Source organism: Neoarius graeffei, chromosome 15 (genome assembly GCF_027579695.1).
Source record: "Neoarius graeffei isolate fNeoGra1 chromosome 15, fNeoGra1.pri, whole genome shotgun sequence".
Classification (NCBI taxonomy): Eukaryota; Metazoa; Chordata; class Actinopteri; order Siluriformes; family Ariidae; genus Neoarius; species Neoarius graeffei.
In genome coordinates, this window is record NC_083583.1 from 72,604,350 (window position 1) to 72,623,201 (window position 18,852).

The 18,852-nt window shown below is 42.0% G+C and overlaps 1 protein-coding gene across 1 annotated transcript in view; it reads right to left on the reverse strand.

Moving 5' to 3' along the window:
- Positions 1-18,852, reverse strand: part of zdhhc13 (zinc finger DHHC-type palmitoyltransferase 13) — a 108,589-nt gene that overhangs the window by 5,516 nt on the left and 84,221 nt on the right. The window contains exons 11-16 of the mRNA XM_060941833.1: positions 16,368-16,492; positions 14,579-14,641; positions 11,575-11,668; positions 9,510-9,593; positions 9,237-9,391; positions 8,974-9,071 (exon numbers count right to left, since the gene is read on the reverse strand). Coding sequence (XP_060797816.1) covers positions 8,974-9,071; positions 9,237-9,391; positions 9,510-9,593; positions 11,575-11,668; positions 14,579-14,641; positions 16,368-16,492 — 619 coding nt within the window. The remainder of the gene's footprint in view (positions 1-8,973; positions 9,072-9,236; positions 9,392-9,509; positions 9,594-11,574; positions 11,669-14,578; positions 14,642-16,367; positions 16,493-18,852) is intronic.

Sequence of the window (18,852 nt, forward strand, 5' to 3'; positions counted from 1 at the left end):
CATGGTACAGCTCATGATCCAAAGCATACCACATCATCTGTAAAACACGGCGGAGGCAGTGTGATGGCTTGGGCATGCATGGCTGCCAGTGGCACTGGGTCACTAGTGTTTATTGATGATGTGACACAGGACAGAAGCAGCCGGATGAATTCTGAGATATTCAGAGACATGCTGTGTGCTCAAATCCAGCCAAACTGATTGGTCGGCGTTTCATAATACAGATGGACAATGACCCAAAACATAAAGCCAAAGCAACCCAGGAGTTTATTAAAGCAAAGAAGTGGAATATTCTTAAATGGCCAAGTCAGTCACCTGATCTCAACCCAATTGAGCATGCATTTCACTTGTTAAAGACTAAACTTCAGACAGAAAGGCCCACAAACAAACAGCAACTGAAAACCACTGCAGTAAAGGCCTGGCAGAGCATTAAAAAGGAGGAAAAACAGCGTCTGGTGATGTCCATGAGTTCAAGACTTCAGGCAGTCATTGCCAACAAAGGGTTTTCAACCAAGTATTAGAAATGAACATTTTATTTACAATTATTTAATTTGTCCAATTACTTTTGAGCCCCTGAAATGAAGGGATTGTGTTTAAAAAAATGCTTTAGTTCCTCACATTTTTATGTAATCATTTTGTTCAACCCACTGAATTAAAGCTGCAAGTCTGAACTTCAACTGCATCTGAATTGTTTTGTTCACAATTCATTGTGGTAATGTACAGAACCAAAATTAGAAAAATGTTGCCTCTGTCCAAATATATATTAAAAAAAAATTATATATATATATATATATATATATATATATATATATATATATATATATATATATATATAAACACAATATATACACACACACACACTATAAAGTTCGTGCAAACTTTATTTTTAAAGATGTATAGCTTCACTCACTCCCACACACACAGTCTGGTCGGGAGTCAGCTCTTCTCTGCTTTCCCCCACCTTTTATGCTCCATCCTTCAACAAACACACACCCACATTAACTGATACCAGGTGTAATGACTTAACCAATTACCTTCCCTGACCCAGGCACGTGCCCCTGTCATACAGCCAGATTTGACGTTCTTGTGCCTGCTGTAAATTCTCCTGGGTCAGGTGCGTGAGGGTGTGGAGTTTTGCGCGCAGGTCAAGAATGTACAGGATTCCATTTTTGCTTGGTGAAGGTCCCTCCTCCCAATTTTCTCGTAGCGCATCCAAAATGCCACACGGCCTATGCCCATATAATAATTCAAATGGAGAAAATCCCGTGGAGGCTTGCAGGACCTCTCATACTGCAAATAACAGGGGCTCGAGCCACTTATCCCAATTAAGTGCATCTTCACTTACGAATTTCCCGATTATGTTTTTGAGGGTTTGGCTAAAACGCTCCACTAAGCTATCCGTTTGAGTAATAGACACTGGTGCAGATAGACTTAATACCCAGTAACCCATACAGCTCGTGCAGTGTGCATGACAAATGTAGTGCCTTGATCTGTCAGGATTTCTTTTGGAATCCTGACCCGGGAGATAATATGGAAGGGCGCTTCCACAATACTGCATGCGGAGATCTTGCGGAGAGGCACTGCTTCTGGATATCGTGTTGCATAGTCCGCCAGAACTAAAATAAAGTGATATCCTCGTGCTGACCGATCTCATGGCCTGACGAGATCCATCCCAATTCACTCAAACGGGGTCTCAATTAGAGGGTGAGGGCGCAAAGGTACTTTTGGAGTGGCCACGGGGTTTACTAATTGGCATTCACAGCATGCCGCACACCACTGACGGACATCCCCGCGAATCCCTGGCCAATAGAACCGGGCCATTATTCGGGCTAGTGTTTTATCTTGCCCTAAGTGTCCAGCCATGGGATTAAAGTGAGCCACATGGAATACGAGTTCCCTATGGCTCTTTGGGAATAATAATTGGGTTATTCGTTCACCAGTTTGAATGTCCTGCGTCACTCGGTACAATCCATCTTTAATAATAGCAAAATAAGGGAAGGCCAGTGTCGCGCTTGGCAGAAGAGTTTGACCATCGATTACTCTCACTTGGTCAAACGCATGCCACAGAGTCTTGTCTCATGACTGCTCTAACGAGAAATCCTCAAGGGAATCCCCGAGAGAGGGAGGAGGACCGGGCTGCTTCTCACTCTGATGTGGTGCTGACGTAGATGGCTCTGTGACAGCTTCTCCAGTCAACGCCACACCGGGATCTTCCCGTGACCTACTAGTGCAGGACCCACTACGTGTTAAATATTCTATCAGCTATTTAAACCCTGGCCAATCGGTACCCAAAATCAACGAGTGGCTGAGACTAGGATTAATCGCCGCCTTTATTCTATGCATTTGGCCCCGGAATAGAATACGGACAGACATTAAGGGATAATTGTGAACGTCCCCATGCGTGCGCTCGCACACACTGCTTGTGCTCTCACCAATGCCTCACCTTGCACCAGGCGTTGGTGAATTGAGGTCTGATTACAACCAGAATCCACCCAAGCGTGATATGTATCCCCTTGAACACTTACCAGTATGCAATACGTTCCGGCCCGATCGGGGGCAATCTCTGGAGCATCAGGGATCCACATCACTGCTTCCACCTCCCTTGTGGAGCCCTGATTCTGGAGATGCTCCAGCTCCCCGCCGTGCCAGCATACCGGCCCAGGCTTTCCCTCTGCACCGGTGTTAAGGGCTTCACTCACCTGAGGAGGGAAGGACACAGACATGGGAGGACACCACGGGTGTGACGGGCCGGCTGGGGAGGAGTCGGGCCCCCCCTCTGCAGTGGGGGAATTGGGTGAGAGAGAGAGGGAGAGAAGAGAAATGAGGAGAGGCGTCTTCGCCTTGTCTGCCTGTCGTCGGAGCCGCCGCCAGATAGTCCTCTGCCAACTTGATGGCTCGCTGGAGCAACGACACTGGACCAATTCCGCCGTTCCTTCCGGAAGCCGACAGATGAACTGTTCCAGTGCCACCAGGTCGATGATACTGTTGGCGTCGCCATCTTCTGCCCTCAGCCACTGCCGGCAGGCGTCCCGGAGTTGTTGGCCAAATGCGAATGGTCGGCCAACCTCCTCCAGTGTCAGCTTCCGGAATCGCTGGCGATGTTGTTCCGGGTAGTGGCCAACCCGCTGCAAAATGGCCCTCTTGAGGTCGGAGTAGTTGAGCCAGCTGTCGGGCTGTACCTCGCCTGTCAGGAGCGGGAGGAGGCGAGCCACGCGCTGCTCAATTAGCCACCCCCACGCTTGGGCTGCTTGCTTGAAAAGAGAGATATAGGCTTCGGGCTCGTCATGCAGGCCCATCTTCATGAGGGTGACGTGAGGGGAGTCCATGGTGGTAATGTTGGATGCTCCTGCCGATGCCAGCAGATGCTGGAAAGCCTGGCGATCTTCCCGCTGGGCCAGCATCAAGGCTTCAAAGCATTGTTCTTGGTCCTTCCGGAGGGCAGTCAGTGTTTGATGCTGGTTCTGCTGGGCAGCAGCGAGGCCATGGATGAACTCCATAATTGGGGAGGACTCCATGGGGTGGTTCCCTTCCATACTCGCGTCCCAGGTTTTGGCGCCACTGTCATGAATCCCTGACGTGGGTGGAGCACAGAAGCACGGCAGGCGGGAACTGAAGTTCGTGCAAACTTTATTTTTAAAGATGTATAGCTTCACTCACTCCCACACACACAGTCTAGTCAGGAGTCAGCTCTTCTCTGCTTCCCCCCTCCTTTTATGCTCCATCCCTGCAACAAACACACACACCCACCCACATTAACTGATACCAGGTGTAATGACTTAGCCACTTACCTTCCCTGACCCCGCCCTCCATTCACAAACTGCTGCTTGGCCACGCCCCCGTTACCACATACACATTGTCAAGACAATGTCACACTTTGGACCTGATGTCAAGTTTGTTTTTATAACGCTTTTAACAATAGACATTGTCCCAAAGCAGCTTTACAGAATCTGAATGACCCAAGACATGAGCCAACTTTATCCCTAATCTATCCCCAATGAGCAAGCCTGTGGCAACGGCGGCAAGGAAAAACTCCCCCAGACGACACGAGGAAGAAACCTCGAGAGGAACCAGATCCAAAAGGGAACTTATCCTCACCTGGACAACAGACATGACTATAACATTAACAGTTTTAACATGAAGTCAGTTTCGTTGACGTTATAACTCTTCATTAATGGAAGCTTGAGTGAAAACTGTTCATGACAACTGTAGTCCTAAAGTTAACTGTCAACTGTAGTTCTCAGCCATAAAAGCATTACTGTCAGTGTCCAGAGCATCTTCCAAGTATGACTTCCAACTGTCCATCTGGGGACGTCCTCCACAGGAGCGATGTGATGAGACTCCAACCACACATAGGGCATCAGGATGGATCAGGCAGGTCCAAGAAGCAGAAGAGGTCAGCACCTCGATCCCAGGATTGACATGTAACTCAGAGGGACTTTTTTTTTTTGGGGGGGGGGGGGGGGGGGCAGGTTGTTAGGTATGCCCAATGTCACCTGAATAAGTAGGTACAGCATACATTTTGCGCGGAGTACAAGCAAGGACTCTGGCAATGTTGAGTTTGTAATGACTCCGGAATGATGTGTTTGTAGAAGATCCAGGAGGATCTTCTACAAACATCCCAGTACATTTCAGACTCAGTAACACCCTGAAGCAGAAACTGGTCCACCCTAAGGACAGAATACCCAGATACAAACAGGAGAACCTAGTGTATGCAATTCAGTGCAGTGAGGAATGCACAGACTCGTATATCGGGGAAACAAAACAACTGCTTCACAGGTGCATGGCTCAACACAGGAGAGCTAGTTCCTCAGGCCAGGACTCTGCTGTCTATCTTCATCTTAACAACACAGAACACTCATTTTAGGATTGCAACATACACATTTTAGCCAGAGAGGATCATTGGTATGAGTGAGAAGTTAAAGAAGCCATTCTTGTCAACTTGGAATGATCATCACTGAACAGAGGTGGTGGTCTAAGACACCATTTATCAGCCACCTACAATGCAGTCCTTGGCACACTTCCCAGATAACTGAATGCACACCAAAACCCAGCTGATTTCAGTGACTCATAGGAGGACAGAGAGAACCAACAATCCATTGATCACCCCAACGACTCTCTAGGCCGTTCACATCCAGCCCCCAGTGACCCACTCCAACAGGATGACTCAACGACACCTTAGGATTGTTTTTCATCCATGAGAGGATAAATACCTGATACTCCCTATTAGTCAGACAGAACTGAAGAAGCCTTTCAGATGAGAGATGAAACATCTTCAAGAATCTTCAAGCAAGTCCAGTTGCTCTTTTTTTTACCACCCTCAGCTGATAGCCAGTTATTTTTGTTTAGTGGACCAAAAGCTACTGAATTTGAATCACAGACTTCCAATTTTATTGTTTTTTTTTTTTTAAATAGAACAATTAATGAATTTAGAGCCACATGGCCCTAAATTTTGCGCAATTTTTTTTCTTGCTTCACCATGACCCAATTCAAGATACTATATCATGCATCACATGGTGGTCTTTCCCCGTTCATGCAAGGCATTGTGGGATACAAATTTGAAACAGGAGAAGAAAATGAAGGACGCGAATGAAACGTGGAAGACTGAAAACAGTAACAGAAAGTGAGAAAAGACAAGACGTTATGTTGCAAAGGAAAGGAAACGCAGGACCAAACTAATAAATATTGGCAGTCAGCAAGCACCTCGGTGTGATCAGCGGTTACCGACAGAATGATGTAACTGTCAGTGCACGCCAAAGGTAGATGGCAGTAATGCAACACTGGATGCCAGCTGCTATAAAACCCAAAAGAAAAAGGAAAAGAAGCAGCAGGTAAACCTGCGCATGTGCACACCAGACTTCCTCTGTCTGCTTGACTGTGCAAAGCCAGCAATTTCATGCACATAATTTGCTAGGGAATCCCCTCAAATTAAATAGCTTTCCAGCCACAGAACGGCCTGTTTTTTTTAGATATTGCAGAAATAAACATATATCACAATAACCAAATTTCAGAGAGAACTAAATTTCACAGATTTTATGAAATCAAAAGGCCATACAGCTTTAAGTCTAAGTGAAAAAAATACTGTGGCAAGCATGCGTGGAAGAAGAGTCTGGAGACAGAAATATTAGTTTCTTGGTTGTTGGCCTGTGCTACTTGCTCTCAATAGCACTGGCTTAACTGCTTTATTCCCCAACACTACTGATTAACAGCGGGCTAGAAGGTTACTTCACTGCCATGCTAATGGCATCGATTCACAGTTAAGCTAGTGTTGGCCTTCAAGAAGGACGAGGGCAATAACTTTTTGGTCCCGCTCACTATAAATCAAAATCTGATTGGTTAATTCATCCATCAGTTCCTACATAAACATACACTGCCATGGCCTTCTGTCCCAGCAATGAAGTCCTAACCAATGAGTGAGCAGCTCTAAACTCTTCTCAGCCTTGAGACAACAAACCAAAAAAATCTTGTTGGATAACTCTATTTTAATATTTTCAGGACAGTAACCCTTTCATTTCTGAAGCAAATTTGATAGAAAATGAGGCCAAATTAAAGTTAGAAGAGAATAATTATAATGAAAGAATGAAAGCAATTAAAGAATGAAAGAAATTAAATGCAACATTTGAAATGCTGATATGTTTGGGCCTTCTCTGAAGGCCTAGAAGGCCCTGATGGGCTCCCCTCTGTTTACAAAAGAACAACATACGAACGGACATCGAAAAACTGGAAGTGTGTGTACATATAACTAAACTGCATTTTTGCAGAAAAAAATGCAAAGTGTGCAGAGGGTCAACAACAGTAACTGAATCAGATATGAGACCTCACGCTCTAAAGTCTGTTTTAAATGGCTGAGCTCACAGCGTGATTGTGCAGATACAACAAACCATTAACATCCAGCATGCCAACATGCTAACAGATAAGATGCTAACATGTCAACATGCTAATGATAACATGCTAACAGCTTGCATATTAATATGTTAACAGCTAGCACACGAACATCCCATGGCTACCATGCTAACAGCTAAGATGCTAACATGCTAATGGATACCATTTTACCAGCTAACATGCTTAAGCTAACACACTAACATATTATGGCTAACATGTTAATTGTTAACATGTTAACGTTAACATGCTAGCTGTGAAAATAACATGTTAACATGCTAACACGCATAAGGCTAACACGTTAACATGCTAAGACTTGTATGTTAACTGCTAGCATGTTAACATGCTAATGGCTAATATGTGGTGCATGTGATGCGTGCGTGGAAGTATTCCTAATAAAGTGGCCATTGAGTTGAAGTTGATTTCTTGTTAATGTCTCAAATTAGCAAATCTCTGCCAAATGCATTATCACCTATGGGGGAAAGGAGGGATCAAATAATTGGTCAAGCCTAAAATAACTGGTGGCAAAGGGGAGAAAAAAGGGATAGATGAAAGGCAAGACAAAGACGAGGGCATGTCAGACCTGATGTGTGTGTGATGGGTGAGTTGGCCTGAGGTGCCATATGAAGTTTGGTGCATGTGTGGTGAAGTGTTACTGAGCAAAACTCCATTTAGTTGAATAAGGCCAAAAATCAGCGGAAGCCTATGGAAGGAAAAAGGGATGCATGAAAACTTAGGAAAAGATTAATGCAAGCCTCAGATGAGGGGACGGATATGTGGGGGGACTTGGCCTAAGGCATCATGTGCGCTTTACACACTATTGGCGTTATCTTAACCAGCTTCATGAGGTTGTCACCTGGAATGCTTTTCAATTAACAGTTGTGCCTCATCAAAAGTTAATAAGTGGAAGAGTTTCTTGCCTTCTTAATGCGTTGGAGATCAAACAGTAAATGGTAAATAATAAAAATACAGTAAATAGCCCTATTCCACAACAGTAGTAATCCTTATTGTGTCAAGAACCGCTCAACTAGGTAAAGAGAAACGACAGGCCATCATTACTTTACGACCTTAAATGAACTAATAAAAATAAAGAAAAAGCAATTGAATTAGAAGGTGTCCCCCATCTTTTGTCTGGTACTGCATATTTTTCTCATCTCATTATCTCTAGCCGCTTTATCCTGTTCTACAGGGTCGCAGGCAAGCTGGAGCCTATCCCAGCTGACTATGGGTGAAAGGCGGGGTTCACCCTAGACAAGTCGCCAGGTCATCACAGGGCTGACACATAGACACAGACAACCATTCACACTCACATTCACACCTACGGTCAATTTAGAGTCACCAGTTAACCTAACCTGCATGTCTTTGGACTGTGGGGGAAACCGGAGCACCCGGAGGAAACCCACGCGGACACGGGGAGAACATGCAAACTCCGCACAGAAAGGCCCTCGCCGGCCACGGGGCTCGAACCCGGACCTTCTTGCTGTGAGGCAACAGCGCTAACCACTACACCACTGCATATTTTTATTGCATCTATTTCATGCACTCACTCTCCACTTTATAAGGAACACCTGTATAACCTGTTACTATATCTCAGTCTGCCTATAGGTGGCACTGTCAGCTTTACAATCTGTGCGTGTGCTTTTTTTTTTATTGGTTGTTTCGCTATTTTTCAGCATTAACAGTAACTTTAAAATCAGGAATTATCTTATAGTTTACATCATTCTGAAATTACCTGTTTGTTCTACTTTGTAATACATTTTACAATCTTTATTATAGGATTATAGCATTATGGATGCTATAAGTTTATCTATTCCAACGCTTTCGCGCACTAAAAAAAATTGGATGGCCTGCCAGCAATAGTGCTACGTTGCTGAACACATCGAGATGCAAATATCAGGAAATTAATGTTAAAAATTCCACTCTACTGTCTCAAAAATTGTTCTGATCTCAAACCCAAATGTGTTCAGTATATAGCAAAAACAAAAGAACTGCTAGTACAAGAGCACAAAAATGATGCCCCCTCACTCAGTGGTCACTGGCTATCCTTTAATTTGAATGTATACATGTCTGAAATTGTTTTTGTAAGTGAAGTGTCATTACTTGAACGGATTCTGTCTTAGAGAGTAAGTGTGAGGGAGTTTCCGATGTCCATGCAGCAAACTCGCTCTTTCTGCAGTTGTCAGTCCAAGAAATGCAATCTATCAAAAACAATGACAAAGACAGATGTCGTCAGAGGTTTTCATTCAAGTGTTTTGGTAATGTTTATTTTTAAACAAAAAACTTGACAGGAACCAAGAACAAATGATGTGTTACTGTCAGCAGCTGTTGAAGAACAGAGAAGCCTTGAAGGTGTCTTTGCATACCTGGTAAAGTTGCTGTGTGAGGCTCACTGAAGCCCACACTGTGTGGAACAGGGTAATGATAAAGATATAAGTGATCCAGGGTGAGCAGGTGACCAGCTCAATGATCATTTCCCATATCCCATCTGAAACCCTCTTCACACACCTCTGCGACCAGTCTGTGTGCGCGCACCCATGTAGACACAAACACACATTCACACACAAGATGCTTAAGTAGCAGTCATAAGTTGTTAATGTCATAGTTAGAGTCACTGCTAATGACAGAAAGTGACTTACACATAACACTGCTGTACAGCATCAAGCTACACAGGAGACTGAAGGTCATAAGAAAAAGAACAAAGAACTGATGATTCCTGGCACCTGGGAATAAATGTAAAGATGGTGAGGCAACAAATAGAGAGGGTATAGAAGAATGGGCAAAAGGAATATGATTACTATTTTTAACCAGTTTATCTTTTATTTTAGTCGCCAAAATTACAACCCCGATTCCAAAAAAGTTGGGACAAAGTACAAATTGTAAATAAAAACGGAATGCAATAATTTACAAATCTCAAAAACTGTTACTGTATTCACAATAGAACATAGACAACATATCAAATGTCGAAAGTGAGACATTTTGAAATTTCATGCCAAATATTGGCTCATTTGAAATTTCAGGACACCAACACATCTCAAAAAAGTTGGGACAGGGGCAATAAGAGGCTGGAAAAGTTAAAGGTACAAAAAAGGAACAGCTGGAGGACCAAATTGCAACTCATTAGGCCAATTGGCAATAGGTCATTAACATGACTGGGTATAAAAAGAGCATCTTGGAGTGGCAGCGGCTCTCAGAAGTAAAGATGGGAAGAGGATCACCAATCCCCCTAATTCTGCGCCGACAAATAGTGGAGCAATATCAGAAAGGAGTTCGACAGTGTAAAATTGCAAAGAGTTTGAACATATCATCTACAGTGCATAATATCATCAAAAGATTCAGAGAATCTGGAAGAATCTCTGTGCGTAAGGGTCAAGGCCGGAAAACCATACTGGGTGCCCGTGATCTTCGGGCCCTTAGACGGCACTGCATCACATACAGGCATGCTTCTGTATTGGAAATCACAAAATGGGCTCAGGAATATTTCCAGAGAACATTATCTGTGAACACAATTCACCGTGCCATCCGCCGTTGCCAGCTAAAACTCTATAGTTCAAAGAAGCAGCCGTATAAACATGATCCAGAAGCGCAGACGTCTTCTCTGGGCCAAGGCTCATTTAAAATGGACTGTGGCAAAGTGGAAAACTGTTCTGTGGTCAGACAAATCAAAATTTGAAGTTCTTTATGGAAATCAGGGACGCCGTGTCATTCGGACTAAAGATGGTATGGGGCTGCATTAGTGCGTGTGGCATGGGCAGCTTACACATCTGGAAAGACACCATCAATGCTGAAAGGTATATCCAGGTTCTAGAGCAACATATGCTCCCATTCAGACGACGTCTCTTTCAGGGAAGACCTTGCATTTTCCAACATGACAATGCCAAACCACATACTGCATCAATTACAGCATCATGGCTGCGTAGAAGAAGGGTCCGGGTACTGAACTGGCCAGCCTGCAGTCCAGATCTTTCACCCATAGAAAACATTTGGCGCATCATAAAACGGAAGATACGACAAAAAAGACCTAAGACAGTTGAGCAACTAGAATCCTACATTAGACAATAATGGGTTAACATTCCTATCCCTAAACTTGAGCAACTTGTCTCCTCAGTCCCCAGACGTTTACAGACTGTTGTAAAGAGAAAAGGGGATGTCTCACAGTGGGAAACATGGCCTTGTCCCAACTTTGAGATGTGTTGTTGTCATGAAATTTAAAAATCACCTAATTTTTCTCTTTAAATGATACATTTTCTCAGTTTAAATATTTTATATGTCATCTATGTTCTATTCTGAATAAAATATGGAATTTTGAAACTTCCACATCATTGCATTCCGTTTTAATTTATAATTTGTACTTTGTCCCAACTTTTTTAGAATCGGGGTTGTATAGTGACATTTCATTCTGTGTCTAATCAGTGGATTCTAATAAGTGTGTCACCATGTACTTCCATTGCATGTGTGAATATGAAATTTGTCTACTTTTAATAGCTTGCTTACTTCGACACAAATACAACTTAGCATTTAGACATAGTGAAGAGTGAGCTTGCTGACCTCACCATGTAAATAATTAAGTAATGAAAGCTAAACTACACGTCATCTATGTCTACAAGCGAAAGAGTGCCAATACCATATCAGAGCAACTTTTGCACCTTCCATTTGCTTGACACCCCCCCCAAAAAAATAAAAAATGTGAGGAAGGTAGGCCACCTATACAACCGTTGATCCAGAGAGAGTGATGATCTTGCTTTGCGATACAAGAGTTACAGGAAAAGCAGTGATGAGCTCTCATCGGCTTCTTCATCTGTACATAAAAACACAAATTTTATTACACACATGCATACATATACACACAGTACAGTCAGATCCATAAATATCTCAACACAGAGAAGGTTATTATTTCAGCTGTCCACCACAGTATATTAGAGTGGAAATTGTATTGTATAGGATTTTAAATATGAGCTCAAAGTGAGACTTTCAGCTTTAATTTGATGATATTTATGTCTAAATCAGGTAAGCAGCGTAGGAATAAAAGAACTTAAAGGAATACTCTGGAGTGAAATGCTTTTTAGGGCTATTTTCGCATGATTGGGAGTGCATACGTTGAGTTGGTAGCACAATCATGTCAATCGGTTGTGTCTTGAGAAAGTTGTTTTTTTGTGATTTAAACCGAAAGTGCTAACACGGCAGTGCGAGGGGCATGTCATTTTGCCGATACAAAACGCTGTTTTTAAAACCATTGCCAAGGTCCAAACAACATTACAGTTCAGTGGAAGTGAGTACAGGGTTCCTACACACAAACCGAAGTGTCCCTGGCTCTGTAAGTGTACGGACAGATCGTCTAGAAGACTGAATACAAAACATGTACCTTCCCGAAAGTAGTTGTTCTCCAGACGCCATCTTCAGGGGACAGTCCGTAAAAGTCGAGTGCCGAGTGCAGAGCTAAATCCTCTGGAAATGCACAATTTCGTAGCATTTTATGGAAACAGTCTAGTGTTTAGTTTGAAATTAAAAGGAAACTGCATGCAACAACATTATAGTCCAAGCGGGTTGGAATTTTGAATGGGGGGGTCATGTGATGCTACGAAATTGTGCATTTCCAGAGGATTTAGCTCTGCACTCAACACTCGACTTTTACGGACTGTCCCCTGAAGACGGCGTCTGGAGAACAACTACTTTCGGGAAGGTACATGTTTTGTATTCAGTCTTCTAAACGATCTGTCCGTACACTTACAGAGCCAGGGACACTTTGGTTTGTGTGTAGGAACCCTGTACTCACTTCCACTGAACTGTAATGTTGTTTGGACCTTGGCAATGGTTTTAAAAACAGCGTTTTGTATCGGCGAAATGACATGCCCCTCGCACTGCCGTGTTAGCACTTTCGGTTTAAATCACAAAAAAACAACTTTCTCAAAACACAACCGATTGACATGATTGTGCTACCAACTCAACGTATGCACTCCCAATCATGCGAAAATAGCCCTAAAAAGCATTTCACTCCGGAGTATTCCTTTAAATGAAGAATTCCTTTCCTAGTGAAGAAAAAGCCAGTCACAACAGTTGCCCATATCAAAAACACCCTCCAGGAGGTATAGCCCAAGAGCATTAGCTCAAAATTGAGTCCAACCCGGAACAAATTAGTAACAAGCTGAATTTTTTGGAATATGTTCAGAATACCCTTAGGAATAACATACTAAAAGTCCCCGGGAATCCACCTTGTGCTCTCTGAGAAATTCAAGATGGCGTCCAAAATGGCCGCCGATTGGAGATTTTTCAATATCTCAGGGATAAAACAATATAAATGCAATTAAAATGTTAAATTATATGTTCTCTCATACAAGCAATGCAAATTCACCATTGTCACACTGTTAAAATTAAAATTAACCAAGATTACAAGGTCATTAATGTGGAAATTACATGGAATTTGATGGTTGACATGATTGACAAATTAGCTTAGTAGGCTACCTACATACATGAACATAATGTAAGACAACAATTAGACATCAATTTCCTTAATATTTAGTGCATCTTTAAGCTTTGATAAAATATTAAAGGGAAATTAAATTTGAGAACTCTATCTTCTAAAACTCCAATGGCAAGCTGTTTCAGTACACTTCTTCAACATTCCGGCGACTTTCATGACAAAAAGGTCTGCCGCAATAAAAGCTCTTGCTTATAAACAATGAGTAGACTTAAACACTTCTCAGTGCCTCAGTTGTAATGCTTGGACCTTTGTTGTACCATCAATGAAGTAGGGAATTTATTCAAGCTTGTTTAAGGGTGGAAAAAAATTAATCTTTGAGTAACTAGCGCCACTCTTTACTACTAGCAATGCCAGTGTGTTCGGACAAAAAATGACTGAACTCAGCATGACCTTTTAACACGCCATTTTTCATTTTACACCACCAATTTACTTTAATTAATATTAATGAAAATAAGTGCTCCAACCCCTAGTAATTGTGTTTGTTGTTTTGTGAACAGAATAGGATGATACGGAGTGAACGAGTAACCAATGGATCCACACTATACACAAATATACTGTTATAATAATGTGTACATTGTTATTATATAATGTTAATACACAATGTAATTAATACACACATGTTGGAATTTACTCTCCTACCCTACAAAACATATATTCTGACCTTTTAATTGCATTAATATTTTGTTTTGGGCCTGAGATATGGGCAGATCTCCATTTGGCGGCCATTTTGGACGCCATCTTGAATTTCTCAGAGAGCACAAGGGGGACTTCCGGGGACTTTTAGTATGTTATTCCTAAAGGTATTCTGAACATATTCTGAAATTTTCAGCTCGTTACTAATTTGTTCCGGGTATAACCCTATTACTCCTGGGCTAGTAGGTGTATCTATATGAAAGCCAACAATCAAGAGAATACCTCAGAGTAAATACAGAGGGTTTGCCACAAGAGGCTAAACCATTTAAAACAGAAAGACCAGATTAGAGGTTATTTAATTTAAACTCCAACATATTGTGGTAGATACATAAAATAACAAAAAACTTTGTCCAACTATTTACAGACCTGACCATATATACACTCTCATCCACTTTATTATGAACACCAATCACTGCAGTTGCACAGTGCAAAGAATGATGCAGATACAGGTAAAGAGCAGACTCCACCAGGGCAAGCTGCCAGAGGTAGGTGCTGAAGACAAGTTTACAACAAGAGCAGCCTCTGTGTGAAACTCACCATACACGATGTGCAGAAAATCCTGGGGTCAAGGCAACCTGCTTCTGCCAGGACTATGATATTCTACAGGAACACAAAACAGCCAAGTTGGACACTGATTTAATATACTGAGGAATCAGAAGCCAGAGGCAGGTCTAATGGTGAAATTGTATAGCAAGAGCAACTTTCAAATATAGCAAGTGATCACTGGGGTTGGCGGCACGGTGGTGTAGTGGTTAGCGCTGTCGCCTCACAGCAAGAAGGTCCGGGTTCGAGCCCCGTGGCCGGCGAGGGCCTTTCTGTGTGGAGTTTGCATGTTCTCCCCGTGTCCGCGTGGGTTTCCTCCGGGTGCTCCGGTTTCCCCCACAGTCCAAAGACATGCAGGTTAGGTTAACTGGTGACTCTAAATTGTCCGTAGGTGTGAATGTGAGTGTGAATGGTTGTCTGTGTCAGCCCTGTGATGACCTGGCGACTTGTCCAGGGTGTACCCCGCCTTTCGCCTGTAGTCAGCTGGGATAGGCTCCAGCTTGCCTGCGACCCTGTAGAACAGGATAAAGCGGCTAGAGATAATGAGATGAGATGGGTCCCTACTGAAAACTGCCATTAAAGTTTTGTGATGATAGCTCAGTGATAATCCTGTCAAATGGCTGCTGAAATCCAATTGGCCAATGGCAGCCATGTTTTTTTTACATAAATGCAGCATAGTGAATTGTAGCTCTAGCTGACTTACAGTTCTTGAGAAGCAGTTCTCTGACTGTAGCACCACCCCTTGTGTCTGACCACACCCAAAAATTTAACATGTATTATGAGGGGAGAATTTTTTAAATGTATGGTTTACAGTTTTGAGAGACATGGGCAAAAATGCAAAGGTTTGTGCAATAGTGCCACCAAGACATGCAATTTGGTTATTTTTTATGAGTTATTGCACAGACATATAAAGTTACAATACACTTAATGGCTTAGGCTGAATTATTCATTTTACCAAATAATAATAATAATAATAGGCAGCACGGTGGTGTAGTGGTTAGCGCTGTCGCCTCACAGCAAGAAGGTCCGGGTTCGAGCCCCGGGGCCGGCGAGGGCCTTTCTGTGTGGAGTTTGCATGTTCTCCCCGTGTCCGCGTGGGTTTCCTCCGGGTGCTCCGGTTTCCCCCACAGTCCAAAGACATGCAGGTTAGGTTAACTGGTGACTCTAAATTGAGCGTAGGTGTGAATGTGAGTGTGAATGGTTGTCTGTCTCTATGTGTCAGCCCTGTGATGACCTGGCGACTTGTCCAGGGTGTACCCCGCCTTTCACCCGTAGTCAGCTGGGATAGGCTCCAGCTTGCCTGCGACCCTGTAGAACAGGATAAAGCGGCTAGAGATAATGAGATGATGATAATAATAATCCGGAAATCCAAACCAAAAAGAGCACTTTCAATAACAATTTGCACTTCATGTATTGGATCCCTAAAAATTCAAAATATGCAGCCAAACACATCAGATTCACAGGCTCAACAGACTCCTTGTTCATTTGTCTTTGACAGAAACACAAAGTTGAAAAGCAAACAGTTGAAGCTGAAAATATAGAAGCGGGTCTAAAAATGTTTTTGCTGGCCCTAGACCAATTTATGCAAGCTATGCACACCTTTTTCTATGTAACGTACCAGTATCATTATTATATAGTGTATATTTATCCATTTTTTTTAATGTTGCTATTTAAATCCACTTGTGCCCAATGAGTCTATATTCACAATCATTCGATGTGTGCACCTGAGGAAAGAACATGTAGTGTTCCCTTATTTTAAAGACGGCAAAATGTTCACGCTCACCTTCTTTTTCTCTTCTTCAGTCACCCTGATAACCCCAGGGTTGGTTCTGCAGGTGCGAAGGTAATAATACAGGAGAGCCAATACTGTCAGGGGAAACATCATCTGCATGGCAGTACTGGGACGATGTGACCTGTAGCGTTAAGTCTCAATACAAACAGAAATAACCATATTCTATCCACATACATATCTATACATACACTAACTAGGTATTCTACTTGTACTCGGATGCAGACCAAAAAAAAACAGTCCAAGACCATATGAGTGAGGTGGTCTTGGTCCGGGTTACAATCGAACTGTAGCACATTGAAGAAGCCTTTATTTGTCACATGCACACTCAAGCACAGTGAAATTCATCCTCTGCATTTAACCCATCTGAAGCAGTGAACACACGCACACACACTCAGAGCAGTGGGCAGCCACACTACAGGGCCCGGGGAGCAGTTAGGGGTCAGGTACCGTACCTTGCTCAAGGGCACTTCAGCCCAAGGCTGCCCCATTGTGACAGTCTCCAGAAGAACTGTCGCAGAATTTCCAAGATGCTTCGAAAAAAAAATAACTCGCCAATGTTCTCATAAATCTATACAAGATTAAAATTATTTTTATATGCAAATAAACATTGTTTATATCTGTTTACTACTTTTTAGAGTTTATGTACAATATTTAATTTGATTATTTTTGAAGGCACCATTTATGTACATGTGCCTAAAGCTTTGCACAGTACATTAATTTAAAAATAATAAGTTTCGTGTGTTCATTTAAACAGGAATTGTATTTATGTGCGCGAGCATGTGTTTTTTCAACACAGGACTGAAATTTAAAAAAAAAAAAGTCTTGATTTGTAGTAGTGCAGTGATGTACATTATCATTCAAAAGTTTTGAATCACTCAATTTTTTTTAACATGAAAATTCATGTTAATATAGTAAAGGTCAGAAATAAGGACTGCTTTTAAATAAATAAATAAATAAATAAATAAATATGCTTCAAAATTTCCTTTCATCAAAGAATCCTCCATTTACAACCTTGCAAACATTTGGCATTCTAGCTGTCAGTTTAAGGTAATCTCCCACAAGTGGAATTGACTTTATGACAAAAGTTGTTCTGTGATGAATAAAGTTGTTGTTCTTCTTCTTCTTCTTGATGGGCACTTATCTGGTCAAGCTGTTCCAACAGCAGCTCATTAGGGTTGTGTGATTATGTGGACTAAGAAGCTGACTACTCTTCGTTTGCATATGTCGTCATAGCTAATTATGCATGAGACTTTGAACCGGAAATTAGCCATGTTGGAGGATATACACAAACTCACACGGCACACATTTACAATAGAAGATATGCTTGAGAGGTTGTTGCGCTCAAGAATTCCTTTTGTTTCTTCGCTATGCCGACTCTGTGCTGTAATTGGATGCGGGCACAACTCTATTCAAGACAAGGGTACTTAAATTCTTTAGAATTTCAACAATTATAAACAATCAAGGAGAGGAAAAAAAAAAAAAAGTTGTCCAGAGCGTAGATGTCAATGGCTGTCCAACATAAACCGGGCTGATCCAAGCCATGAGAAAGCAAAAACTACATGAGTCTGCAGTGAACATTGATAAGTGCTATAATGGCAAGTGCTACAAATTAGTCATTAATGAAAGATCACAATATATAAGAAATATTGGATCATTTAATAGCCTGATCATGCAGAAACTCGCCGCAGTCAAATGTGACAAAGCCATGATCATTGAGTGTGTGATCCAACAATCAAGGCTTCTACGATTATTTCATTTTAAAAAGAGCTGTACATAATTTTTGATGACGCTGCTTTTCTTTTGCTTTTTCTTTCCATGAGGGAAGCCAGCTGATCTCTATAATTTTCCAGCTCCAGACTGGGCTCCAACACAAAATATGGGCCACAACAAAATCAAAGATGGTACAAAAGCCATAGCTCGAAATGCTAGGCTTACAGAGTGCAGAAAGAAATGCAAAATTATTGAAGAATCTTCCCAAACGATCACAGAGTCAATCAAACAAGATTCATGTCAATCCACTTACAGTGCCTTGAAAAAGTATTCATACCCCTTGACCTTTTTCACATTTTTCCACCTTACAACCACGAACTTAAAAGTTTTTATTGAGATTTTATGTGATAGACCAACACAGAGTAGCACATACAGTAATTGTGAAGTGAAACGAAAATGATAAATGGTCTTCAAAATTTTAAACAAATAAAAATCTGAAAAATGTGGTGTGCATTAGTATTCAGCCCCCTGTACTCTGATACCTCTAAATACAATCCAGTGCAATCAATTGCCTTCAGAAGTCATCTAATTAGTTAATAGAGTCCTACTGTGTGTAATTTACTCTCAGCATAAATACACTTGTTCTGTGAAGGCCTCAGTGGTTTGTTAGAGAACACTGAAGAACAAACAGCATCATGAAGACCAAAGAACTCACCAGACAGGTCAGGGATAAAGTTCTGGAGAAGTTTAAAGCAGGGTTAGGTTA